Raw genomic sequence first — 13,768 nt, 5'->3', positions numbered from 1 at the left:
AAAGGAATTAGCTAGAGATGCCTTTTGTGCCTTATGATGCTTATGCCTCATCTATTTGTTAAGTTGGAACAACTCTGGTGATGTCAGTGTTGAAACAGAAGCATTGACTACCAGATCATTTAGAACAGAGGTTCTCAAAGTGGGGTTCAGGAACCTTAGGGAGTCCACAACTTAAAGGTCCACAAAATAATTTTCTTTAAAGAATGTGGTATGACTGAAAATTGCATACGTACATACAGGGACCATTGGCGCAACTACAAAAAGCATCATTCCCACATTATCAATAAAACAGTTAGAACATCAGTACTATATCAGCGTGTCATACTTACATAGACCTAGACATGGAACCAAAGTGTAAAAGGCCTTAACTTCCAGGCTCCACTGCAGAAAACACATCAGGGGGAACATGAATGTCTAATTTGCCAAAACCACATGTGCCTTAACAATGTGCATCTGTGTGTTTCTGTTGGAGCCACTGAATGGTACGTTTTTTTGCTTGTTTGTCTTTTACAGTTATGTGTGACATGAGCTTGCTTCTAATGTTTATGATTTAGGTGTTAAAATAAATTTTGTATGGGAATATGGCAACATAATTGAACTGATTTTTGTTTTGCGTTTTTTTGTTGTTGTTTTTTTTTGTTTGTTTTTTTGTCAAAGCTCCCTTGACTTAATATGAAGGTCATGTGTTTGTATCAGTATAATTTCAACAACCAATATTGAATGATGGTATTATTTTAAGTTATGTTTAAGAACTGTGCAGTATTATGTGTTTGCTTCACAAAGCATTGCTTTAAAACTGTCCGGTATACATGATCCATCATGTAGGGATCATGTATACATGATGGATCGTACATATACAGTACATGTATGGATCGTGTATGATCCATATATATGATACATGTATGGATTTTGAAACCTACATGTCAAAAAGGAACTCTTAAAGACAATCATACACAAACTTATTTACTTTAAAACAATGCTTTATGTTCTTTGCTTGGGGGTGAAAATGGAGCGCTTTTATTCTGTTATGCATTGTAAGTAATTTGATATGACTGTACAATGATCATGTGATAAAATGGGAACGATGCATTGTAGTGGCAGGATCCAGATGAAGTGACTTTTCTTTTGTATTGCCAAATAAAAATATGCATCTTTTACATATCTGTGCAATAAAATCAGCAAATACATTCTTCTGAGTGAGATCAAAGAAGGCATTGTCTGTTTTATTGTTGTTTTGTTTTGTTTGTGTCTTCTGTAACATAATTAGGCAGAATTATAGTATGTGCAACTTTCATTACCCAGCAGTATGACTGATTATTATTTCACATTGTGTTACTGCAAGTGCAGGCTCGATCTCAATCTTTTCTTGAGCTGCAGAACTTGGGAGTCGTCTCAGACATTTTGCTCCTTTGGCATAATTTATCCCTGCTTGATGTGGTGTATCACTCAAATCACAATGTAATGTTAAGAAACCCACCCTGCTGAATTAGAGTTTAAAAAGCCCACATTACAAAACTAAAATATAAGAACTGTTTTGCAAGTATAAGATCATCCATTTTTTTTCTTTCAGTTTTCAAATTTCATTATGTAATCATTTTTAGTTAGATGAAATTATGTCAGTAAACTGTGTCTGCCCCTTAACATGGCTGTCACTTCCTTTAGTGATATTGAATCCACACCCCTGATGTAAACTGGATGGATTTTCATCTCCCCATCGTCTTCCCCTTATTTTTACCCCTCCTTCCTCTGAACTGATTTATTGTTTCCCATCATTTCAGTTACATACAGTCTTCTTCACGTTACTTTAATAAGTATATCACTTCTGTGACTACATACCAGTTCAAGTCTTATTGATGGACTTGAAATCCAACAGTTTTCCTTGCGCAGGCTCAGTCATACCTCCTCACATTTGCTCAGTATCATCAAGTGAAGGATTTATTCAGTAATTGCTTAAACCGTAAAGGTATGTTTATAAAATCATCACCTCTGGAACTTACAATCATTATTTGAGGCACTATTTCTTTTTTTCCACAGAAAACGTGCAACAAACATTTATAGCTGATAAACGACAAAAATACCTGCAATTTTTTGCACACTTTCCCTAAATTCAATAAATCCAGCGCACATGACGCTGCGACACGCCAAACTTTTTGAAAACCCAATCACAGTTGTGTGCCAACATACCTCGGCTCTCATTGGCTGAATCATCTGTCAGTCATTTTTCAGGGCGTTGCCACATCTCAGCAGCTGTCAGATTGTATCCAAATGACAATAACACGGAATTGCACAGCGAGCTTTTCTGCACAACGATGTTCGTCTAAAATAGAGAGGTAGGAGGTGTCGCTGTGAAACAAAGTATTTTAAACAGCACACTCAGTCAGATGTAAAGTTACCGCGCCCTCGTATTCGTTTTTAGCATTTAATTATGCTAGCGCTAACCTGCGGTAGGCAGTAGAAACGGTGCTTGTTTGGAAAATAGCATATTTTGTATCAGCGTTGGTAGACTTTAAATATTTCCGGATATTGCATTTAAAAAAAAAGGCACCGTGCTAACATCGCTTATAGTGACGCGGATGCGTAAATAGAGATGCTGGTAACCCTGAGACTCAACCAGTCGCTAACCTTTCATTTACATATTTGTCTAAAGCGCTTTTTAAATTCAATAGACGTGACGTTGCAATTTGCTCTTAGTCTTAGTTTACCCGCTGTTATATTTCTATGTTGCCTGTTTTTGAATCGCTCCAACCTCTGATAGTTCCCTCTCGGCGTCCTCCCTTAGTGTGCTGATATTCCTCACCTGACCTCTCTGATCACCCTGTCCCACATCACAATGGATACAACCAACAGCTATGTGTTAATCCATGGGAAGAACATCTCCCATAGCACTCTGACAGGGCCTGCTGCAGGACCTCACATGTCCATAGACAAGCTCTTCCCAGCTCTCCTGGAGTGCTTTGGCATCATACTGTGTGGCTATATAGCAGGCAGGTAGGTGATTGAGAATTAGACCATGTTTTTGCCCAGTTTTCCCAAAATATTGGCTGGGAAATGTAGTAAGTGCCTAGTGTAAATGTGTATTTATCCCCCCCCACCCAGGGGTGACATCATCACAGAGAGCCAGGCTAAAGGTTTGGGGAACTTCGTATCCAAGTTTGCTCTTCCAGCGCTGCTTTTTAAAAACATGGTGCTGTTGGACTTCAGAAATGTCATATGGGCATTTCTGTGGAGTGTCTTGGTTGCTAAGGTTTGTGTCTAACCACTTGTAAGTTTGCATTATGCTGAAGATTTATAGAAAACAAAAACCTGATCATCACGCTTCTGTCCTGTGTAGGTGACAGTCTTTGTGCTGGTATGTGTGCTGACACTGATGGTAGCCAGTCCAGACAACAGATACAGCAAGGCTGGTCTGTATGCCATCTTTGCTACTCAGAGTAATGACTTCGCCCTTGGATATCCTATAGGTAAGTGCAACAAAACATTACTGTTTGCTCTTCATTCAGGGTTAGCAGTGGAGAAAGTCCTCTCATGTCAGGGAATAACACAGAGTATAAACAGGTTCGATATGAGCTACAAAGTGCTATCAAGGCTGCCAAGGAAGCATATTCCCAATAACTTAAGTGCTGCTGCTGAGATATGTGGCAGGGAATCAAAGTTTTAACTACCCATAAACAACGGAATACACACTGGTCAGGGATCCAGGACAACACCCTACTGGAAAACCATAATGACCTTTCAACGTTGATATCAAACTTCAGGTAGCACACATATAGGGTCTCAGGGCATCTCCATCCTAGACTTCCTTGCTCACAGATCACCGTTGGTGACGGTACAAAACAGCTCTGCCAAGCTTTCAGTCAACACAGGAGCCTCCCAAGGATGCCACTTCAGCACCTATGATTGTAAACCTTTGACTGTGCCTCTACTCAGAAAAGATCACCATAAAGTATGTAGGTTATGGCACAGCCATCCTCAGCTGCATTATAGAAGAGGAGTCATGGTACAGGGGACTGGCAAACGATATAACTTGCTATAGACAGGAGAATAATTCCTCTTCTTAACATACGGAAAGCCAAAAAGCTGTCAAAATGGATCTTGATCTTTAAGAAGATAATTTTGTGAGAAAGACTGATAAATCCACCAGCAGCTGTACTGCTTTGTGCCAATGGCAATAAAGTCTATCTTAATCTTATCTAATTAAGACATAGAGAGTGTGTATATATTTCATTGCCTCTCTGTCTTCACTTTTCTAGTTGATGCTTTGTATCGAAGTACATATCCAGAATACCTCCAGTACATATACCTGGTTGCTCCTGTATCCCTCATGCTCCTCAATCCCATCGGCTTTGCTCTTTGTGAGGTGCAGAGGTGGAGACAGGCCAGCCATCCACAGCACAGTAGTCTTGGCATCCTGGGAGTTGTTGTCTTACAGGTACTAAGCATGCAGGTGTTTTGACAAGTGCATTAATACACCTGTATATCCTAAGGTTTACTTTATTTGCAAACTTTAAGGACCCAATTTGTACATTTGTAGCTGTTTCCCACTTTGACCTTTTGCACCAATTTTAGGTCTTCGAGTTTTAATTTTTATTATTTTTTTCACTCTAGGTGTTGAAGAACCCAATAGTGTTCATGGTGATAGTGGGAATCATCTCTCACTTTGCGCTGGGCCAGCAGATCCCTGCTGTGTTGTCAGAGTTTATAGATGGTCTCGCAAACTCTTTTGGAGGGGCAGCGTTGTTTTACCTTGGCCTCACTATGGTGAGTTGCACTCTTGTGTTTGTCTATCTTTTTTCCTTCTCCTAAGGATAACCTGTTTTACTTACCATGAAGGATATCATCAGCTGCCGTCTTATTTGGCAGGTTGGTCAGCTTAGAAAATTAACCAGAGACACTGGAGTTGCCTTGATATTGCTCATCACAGCCAAACTGTAAGTGAAGCCTGAATGGAATAGTGTGAGCGTAATTGGTTTAAGGTGGCCTGAGCTAGTGGGTTTTTGTATTTGACCATATTTTGCATGGTACATATTTTTGTGTTAGTTGCCATTATTTTGTATATAATATGTAATGCAAGATACACTCTGTCTTCAAAAATACGGAAATGCATCTTTCTAAAATGGCAACAAGCCTTTAAGCTTCACCAAGAACTCTTAAAGAAAATGAACAAAATATGAAGTACAGAAGTGTTTTTAATAGTCAGTTTGGTTTTTGGTTGATTACACAGCTCCATGAGTATATTTTTGTCTGTCTCTCTCAATGTCATCCTTTCAGCTTGATAATGCCGCTGGTCTGTAAAGACATGGTGGATATTCTGGACACTGGAGTGAACAGCACGAGTGCCAATCACACAAGTTTGTCCAACTTTGCTTTCTTATATGGAGTTTTCCCAACAGCCCCCAGTGTGGCCATCTATGCTGGACACTATAACATGGAGTTAGAAGTGGTATGTTCTCTTAATGTAACAATCATACTTTAAAAAGCTGTATGAAAGGAATATTACTTTTTGTTGTTGTTGTTGAAACACAAAGAGAAGAGGACTCCCTTGTGACTAAAATGTTCCATCTTTCATGCTACTGGTAATGATGGCATGGAAACCCACATGGTCGACACTTAGCCAGGTATTTTAAACTTGGTTTTTACATTCTCTCACCCCCAAATCCTGTTTGTTTGGGTTTTTTTAGGTAACGTCAGGGATGGTAATCAGTACATTCTTGTCGGCACCAATCATGTATGTGTCCGCCTGGCTATTAACAATCCCTTTAATGGACCCAACCCCCTTGGTTACAGAGCTTGAAAATGTAAGCTTCAACATCAGCATTGTCAGCCTTATAGCTCTGGTAAGTGCCTTTGAATTCACCCCAGTGCTCTGGTTGGATCAGTGGGACAGGGAAGAATTTTAAAATGATAAAGAAGAAGCACAGAAATGCTTTAACAACACCTAGAGCTTAAGCACAGGAAGTTGTGGATGATAGCTGGTGTCATGATTGATTTTCCAAATATAGACATATCAAATGATCGAGTATGATTATCTTCATTCAGGTGTGGACCATAGCGGTGATGCTGCTCAGCAGGAAATTTAACAAACTCCCTCACCTATTTGCGCTAAATCTATTCCTGGCCCAGGTCAGTCTTATTTCGAAAACATTTTTTAAAATGAGATTTCAGTGTTTAATTCAATTGATTCATTCATGAAATGTTAATTGAGAACCTTGTATAGGTACATGTTGTACCTTAAACTCTGTACTTTTCTCTATAGTTCCTAGTGTGTGTCAGTATGATCCTGTGGAATTTCTTGGTGAAACAAGAGGACAACCTGCTCGGCAAAATTCTCACCTTCACTTTGCTCTATGGGTCTCTTTACAGTACATACATTTGGACAGGTAAGTGAATACCTGTAAGTGGTTACACCTGTTTTATGAATGAAATACCCCAAAACTCAAATGATTTGTGTTTAGCTGGTAGATGTTGGTGATTGTATTTGAATGTTTTGTTCTCTTTTTCAGGTTTAATCCCTCTCTGTCTGGCTCTGACTAACAGAGATGATCTGCTGAGACTCCGACCAGGAGTATTCATGATTTTGGGTTGGGGGTAGGCCACCACAGAGAAATGAATAAGGATATTTTAATTGACAATAGAATAAGAGAATGAAACATTTTAAAACTTTTACTGATTGAAATGTGACTTTCTTTTTCTTTGTGGAGACAAGAAAAGAAGATCATATCAGAGAATATGATCTAAAGTCTAAGTAATAACAAAATTATTCAACCTTTCTCCACGCACAGGGTTCCTTTCCTAATGGTTGGTGGTCTTCTCATATCAGGAGAGAGGAGTGATACGATAGACTCTGCCTTCTTCTATGGCAGAGCCCAGGTTGGAACAATACCTGCTGTAACTCTACATTACACTTTCTAAAGAGTCGTTCTGAACTCTTTGTTTATTTTTGTCCAGTCTTTTTCCTTTTTTTTTTCAGCTCAAGACTTTTTATTTTAAGTTCAGGTTTAATGCTGTATGTGGAGAAAACGCACTGAAATTCTTTTACCAAATTAAAGTAATATTTATAAAAAGCACACTTCAGGAATTCTAGAACAAGGTTTGTTTGGGAAGTTTAATTCATAATCTCATCAATTCTCCTCCAGATAATCAGCACTGCAGTAATTCTTGCGGTCAGCCTGGTTCTCGGTGCAATATCTTTGATGGGTCTCAGCCAGGGAGACTGGGAGCAGAGCGGCTACCAAGCCCTGAGCAGAGCTACTGTAACGGGTATCAATGATGAGGTGAGGGTCCCTGGTGGCCTGGAGGATTCACACCAACAGCAAGAGCAGACACAGATGTCAAATTCACCTGCCTGTGGTATCAACTCGGGTAACTCCATTCTTTCACTTTGTCTTTAGTTTATTCTAACTTAAACATAATCTGAGTCTGAATCTCTGTTATCTGTTGTCATTGAGTTTGTAACCAGATGATGTGCAGTAAATATGTTCATTCATTCTGTTCTGTTGCTGTGCAGACCTCCACGGTTTCTCTCCTCTCCAGCCCATACCTGATATGATAGCCAGTACACAGAGGGACCACACGAACAGCACAGGTAATAAACATACATTTCACCTCACCATTCACCGTTCAGAGTAAATTGTGACGTTTCATTAGTTTTATTATGAATTCTGTTATTTTAATTCTAACAATAAGTAAATGACACAAATTTAAATGTTTGTCTTCTGTGGTTGATTATTATGCATTTTTATAACTAAACCAAGTGTATAGCCAACAGTAGTCTGTATAATCCAATAAAGATGGTTTACAACCATAAAGTTGGCTTTGTCATCTTTACTTGGAATTCTCTTCCTCTCTAGGCCACATTGGGGCGCTGTGTGATGGGCATCAGCAAAGTACTTCCTCCTCTGAGCAGCCGCTGAATCTTCCACCACCCGGGCTTCAAACCACAGACGATAAACAGACTGTGAGACATGTTCTGCTCTGTCTGCTGCTCATAGTCAGCCTGCTAGCAGTAAGGATGAAACACTCTTTATGATTATGTGTGAGAAAATGTGTGAATGGACTGATGCTGTTGTCATCCACATTTAAATCACCATTTATATGGACATTACAAGTGTATGAAAATTGCCTTCAAACAGTGTTATCAGTTAGATGAATGAGACCTTTAAATATAATAAATCCTTTGTCTTTATCTACTTATCTATCTTGTTTATGATATAAACATCTGGATTAATATAAAAGCTGTTAATAATTAGTAACCTTATGCTACGTTGGATTACCTGTTTGTAAAAATGGAAAGTTGTAATGCATGCCATAACAATGTCCTGGTGCCTGATTGGTGAATGTTTCTGCCTAAATGAAGAACCTGTCCAGCTGTCTGTGGTGGTTGTTCAACAAAGATCCAGGAAGGCTCTACCTTGAACTACAGTTCTTCTGTGCTGTGGCTAACTATGGACAGGTATCTCATACATCAGCTTATTGTATATATGAAGTGTTGCGAGTAAAAAAAAATACTATGTTCAGTTGTATCTACTACATTTTGTTTTCTTTTTTCCCCCAGGGCTTTTTGTCCTTTGGGATTTTTGGTCTGGACAGACACCTAATCATCTTGCCTTTTAAGAAGAGGTGATCTGAGACTTCATTGTGGTTTCTAAATTAATTTGTGATCAAATAAATAAAACAATACTAGAACAAGTTTTTTTTGTCTGCATTTCCTTTAGATTGCTTAGCCTGTGGCAGGGCAGGGACATTGATGATTTGAGTCCCTCGGGTGTACCAGAGGAGGTCAGGCTCACCTGTACTCAGTTTGTCCGCTACCACAAAGACCAGTGTGTACAAGACATAGTACACACACGCAGGTATGAGTACTTGTTTACATGTATTTGTGTGGGGTTTTCTTTAAGGACATTTGTGTGTGTTACATAGTACAGTTTGTGTATATGATTTGTTTTTAAATCACCCCTCACATCATCTGCTTATAGAATTTATTCCCTCTAAGCAAAATATTTTTGAAGTAAACACGGAAAAAAAATTATTAGAGATCTCCGTTTTTGAGTTTGAATTCTCTCTCTCTCTCTTTTTTTAAAATTGTGTTCTTGTTCAATTCTGAGCATGTCCAAATAATTACTTCTGATTTTCCAGTTTGTCTCTGAATCCTCTTTGCATGTTGCATCAGTTTCTGGGTTTCCCTCTACATAAGAATGTTATTTTTCTTAAAATCAAGTCTAACCATTTTAATTTTATACTCTGCCGTGCCTGTTTTAAAATACTGAAGATCAAATTTAGTCACCCTACTACAAAACTAAAACTTTTTTTTTTTTACAAGTCCTGGGTGCTATCGTTCTAACACAAAATAATTTATATTATCTCTATACCTTCTTTATGCCTTATAATCCTTCCTTTGCTTTCTCTTTTATTCCTTTCATGTACCCTTCCTTTCTTTTGCCTGCCCATTCCCTCTTCTTTTCTTCACCATCACCATCATCATCATAGTGGCTCAGGGGAGAGTGTGAACACTTCGACAGGTGAATCCTTCCTCTGATACTAACAGGTTTGGAGGAGGACTGGAGGATGAAAATGAAGTTCTGAGACATTCCTCAGCCCATGAACCCCTTTACCTAAACACAAATTCTAGTGATCAGGGTCAGCTAAACGATCACTCACAGATTCTTAACCGAAACCACAATCCAGATAAATCCAGCAGCCAGTGTTTGCTTCCGAGTCAACCCCACCTAGAGCCCGAGAATGAATTGCAAGCGCATATTTCCAACCCTGATGCACCAGGAACCTCCCTTGACCACGAACCCACCAATTGTCAGCATGGTAATGCTTCAAGCCCTCCCCAGTTTCATCAGTATCCCCAGTCCCATCTTGAAAATGTGTTCCGAGGCAGTGACTTAGTAGATTGGCTGGTGGAACGAGGCCTCAGCGCTGGACGAGCCGAGGCACAGCTGTATGGTGCCCGTCTTCAGCGGGGAGGAGTGTTGACAGGTCAGCACAGCTTCAAGGATGAACCCAACTTTCTTTATCACTTCACGCAGCCAAGACGGGAGGAAGAGTAGGAGGGATCAAGATGATGAAAGTGATGAACAAAGCTTTCGGCATACCAAGCGACGGCCACCATAGCTGAGTGCCAAAGCAGAAGTGCCTTATGGTGCAGCTGCTTCAAAGGCCACTTAAGGTTGAATCTGGATCATATGAGACACTCATTTGCCCACCAGAATTGGGTTATTTGTCCTTGTATATTCAGGGTGGTTCCCAGTTGAATATCAACTTATTAGCTAATCGGGAGAGAGGTTGCGCTTGCAGTTGCTTTAGAACAGGGGTGGGGAACTCCAGACCTCAAGGGCCTGGAGGTTTCAGATGTGTCCTTGATCCAACACAGCTGACTCAAATGGCTAAATTACCTCTTCAACATGTCTTGAAGTTCTCCAGAGGCCTGATAAGGAACTAATAATTTGATTCAGGTATGTTGACCCAGGGTGAGATCTAAAAGCTGCAGGACATCGTCCCCTGAGGTCTGGATTCCCCACCCCTGTATTAGAAGGAACTTAAACAAGGAAATTGATGGTTGGGGTTAAAAAGTTAAAAAGGCGAAACGATCACTTCCGACTATTACTTGCCTCCTTTTGGTTGTGGAAAGAGCCCTTTGGAATTTTATTATGGCTATTATATTCTTCTATTTTATTTTCATCGATTATTTTGCTCTCAGTTTTCTCACTGGAATCACTCTGAGATGTAAACAGTACAGAATCAGTCCCAATTGTAGCAGGTAAAAGTTTTATTTCCTTGATTGCTTTCTGGATATATTTTTCAAAGAAATTAACTTAAATGACCATGCTTAAATAAATAATATTTAAGATAAGCATGCACGTGGTGAGAAGACCAGAAAAGCCATCAGTAAACTACTCAGTGACAGCCTGTGACATTTCTATCAAAGAACAATGTCATATTTTCTTTCAGGGGATATCAAAGCGTCCAGAATCTGCCTGTTAGTTCAGTTATCATTTTGCACGCTGTGTCTTTTTTAAAAGCTCCAGTCTATGCTGACTGCTTGCATGACTCAGCAGTATGGACTTCTCCTCAGCAATGAGCTGTTTGCACTAACTGAATAAATACATTCTTCCCTTTTTTCTTTTTTTTTTTTAAATTATGCAACTCACTGGATAGCTGTCTCTTGGTGATGCTGCAGAGGAAGTTTGTTTTCTTTGCAACTGTAATTGTGTTGCAGCTGTTTAGTTTTAAATATTTGTTCAGGACTGATTTTGAATTCACTCATCCATGGTGGAGCACCACCTCATACGGGCTTAATTTGAGAATTCAGCCAAAATTCCTCTCATGTTCTTTGCCTTTGAGCCCAACCTACACAACAGAAGACAAAAGCACGTACAGTAGTTATTGGAATGACAAATCTGTCCATTTGAATGAAAGACAGGTAAAGCCAGAGGGCTCACGTTGTCACAGATACAGTCCTGTTTTTGTTTCAAATGGCTTATCTTTCTTTACAAACCACTGCTAAACTGTTTACATCTGTAAGAAAGTTCTACTACTCTGTCCATTTAAAAAGATCCTGTTCAAAATGTGTCGAGTCTACGGTAGCAAAGTCTGCGGTCACTGTAGACGGTTACGTCTTTTCATTGGCCCGGAGTCTACGGTGAACGTAGACACTCTACGCTCTGGTCCAATAGGAGTGCTGAATCCCACTGTAGACTAGCCAACATCTAATGTATTACCCCCATTTCTAGTCTTTTCAGTGGCGACACTAGAAATTTGTGTTATAAATCCAGATGCCCCTGCATGTCGTCAGCAGGCCGGGTGTTGTGAGCACAAGAAAACGATTAGAATAAAATGTGATGAAGTTTGTTTAGATGATAGGGTCCAGCTGTAAATCAGAGGAATAAGAAAGGATTTGTGAATGTGTGTGCGTGTTTTAGGCTGGTTTAGCTATAAGCCTGAGTGTGTGTGTGTAATTTGTAACTGTAATGTAAAAGTGGGGGTCTGCCTGTCATAAAAGGAAATAGGAAGCCACAGTTGGGAGATGCTAGGAATGTATGGAACAGAAACAGGAAAGAGAGAAGAAGTTTGTTACCCTTCTTCCCGAGGTGCAGAGAGGGTACGGCATACCTCCACACATCCTGTTTTATAGGGGCCTGAGCATTTGTGTCACACACACACACATCAGCTATGTGTATCCATATATGGTAAATTAGGAAAGTTGTATTGGATGCTGTAAATGACCATTAGGGGTGCGGCTACCAAGTATAAATGTAAGGATCTGCATGACTGCCCCTAATTAATGTCTAATTATTGGGGGGGTCATACCCCCCTATCCCCCCCTGGAAATTGCGGCCCTGATGGTCACCGTAGACCTTGCGCTAACCTAGACTTGACTTCTCTGTGAATAGTGAATACAATCCCAGTAGTGCTCCAGACCTAGTGTGTTTCCTTTGCGTTTGGAAATCGAAGATGTGCAATTGAAAGTGGTCAAACTGGGATGTTCAAGGAGTGTCATCCTCAGGTGACATTAAAGCAGGCTTGAGCCGAATTTAAAAAAAAAAAAAAATTAAATGGTTGTTGGATGCAATTTTATTATTATTACTTTTTAAGTGGGCAGAGTTACAAAACTGTGTGGTTGCACTTTCGTAAATGCCTGTTACGTTGTTGCTGTTTTACACTATTGCTACTATGAAGTTTACAGTGTGTTGGCGAAGTTATAAAAGGTGGATGGAAATATATGCATGTTTAAAAAATGTCAGGGACACAGATCATGTTAATGTCAAACTAATGTTTGCTGTGATTTTTTTTTTTTTGTTGACCTACTAATGTATTTGGTCCCCATGCATATATTTCCATCTTTTGATCTTCTGCCAACAAACACCATACTGGTTCATGCAATCAACATCAGGTCCTTGTGTTTATGATGTTTGATAAAAATGTGATTCACCTTTTTTTAAAGAGTGCCTGCCTCAGTTAACATGAAGGTGTGTGTGTGTCTTTGTGTTTGCATGAACAAAAATGTCTGAGTGTGTATGCGCGTGTTGCAAAGCACTGAGATAAAGTAAGACATTTTAATGTCGGTCAGCAGGTTCAGTGTAACAGTGGATGTTTTTAGTGTGTTGCTTTAAGTTAGTCGGGGTCAGTGACTGTAACAGAAGGCATAAATAAAAAATGTTTGCATCTAAATTCGTTTTTACTTCATCACTAAACTCGATTATTGATTCTAATTGGAAATTCACAAGTAAAACAAAGTAAAAAACATTTTAGATTTTTATTACATTACATACAACCATAGAATATAAAATGATGGATAACTCCACCATGATGTCCCATTTTGAAGCGTGTAGATGAGCCTGTAATTTCATCACTAGGCCACTTCCCATAGGCTCCCACAGTACTGAAAATCTTTTTTGCCCCATGATGGGCATTAAATAGAAGGTTTAAGTCAAAAACATTGGCTTCACTTTTCAGATTTGTAAGCTAAATCCATCATTTCTGCTGTCTATGGCTAAAACATGATGGAGGGGGGAAGAAAAGATTTTTGATCAAACAAGAGGAAAATAAAAATCCTCTTCCACCCACACAAAAAGCCCTTTAAAAATAAAGGCAGCATACTTAGCAACTCCCCAGCCCCCCATAAATGTGTAATTTCACGCTGCTGATAAAAAAACAAACAAACTTGAATTTATTTATTTATATCATGTAGCTTTGACAAAATTACAGATAAAAATAAGTTAGGCACTTTGGGTGTTTTTCACATTCACAAATCAGGGAAAGCAGG

At 39.4% G+C, this 13,768-nt stretch overlaps 1 protein-coding gene across 2 annotated transcripts; it reads left to right on the top strand.

Annotated features, from left to right (window-relative positions):
• The first annotated feature begins 2,216 nt into the window (after positions 1–2,216).
• On the top strand, positions 2,217–13,173 carry gpr155b (G protein-coupled receptor 155b). Of its 2 annotated transcripts, none has more exons than XM_085296210.1 (20): positions 2,217–2,330; positions 2,780–2,988; positions 3,097–3,244; positions 3,332–3,461; positions 4,251–4,429; positions 4,606–4,758; positions 4,861–4,928; positions 5,269–5,440; positions 5,679–5,834; positions 6,037–6,120; positions 6,254–6,377; positions 6,501–6,585; positions 6,780–6,867; positions 7,134–7,359; positions 7,505–7,582; positions 7,848–8,002; positions 8,354–8,449; positions 8,552–8,616; positions 8,712–8,849; positions 9,542–13,173. In XM_085296210.1, the coding sequence occupies exons 2-20, from the start codon at positions 2,831–2,833 to the stop codon at positions 10,050–10,052; spliced, it is 2,814 nt and encodes a 937-aa protein (XP_085152336.1). In that variant the 5' UTR covers positions 2,217–2,330; positions 2,780–2,830; the 3' UTR covers positions 10,053–13,173. The 2 variants fall into 2 exon arrangements, with proteins under 2 accessions (XP_085152336.1, XP_085152337.1); XM_085296211.1 differs by having other exon boundaries at positions 9,484–9,682.
• The last annotated feature ends 595 nt before the right edge of the window (positions 13,174–13,768 follow it).

This window comes from Mchenga conophoros, linkage group LG13, assembly GCF_057382185.1.
Source record: "Mchenga conophoros isolate Kocher_MC1m ecotype Shallow Benthic linkage group LG13, M_conophoros_male_GT1.1, whole genome shotgun sequence".
Classification (NCBI taxonomy): domain Eukaryota; kingdom Metazoa; phylum Chordata; class Actinopteri; order Cichliformes; family Cichlidae; genus Mchenga; species Mchenga conophoros.
This window is presented reverse-complemented; position numbering and strand designations above follow the sequence as displayed.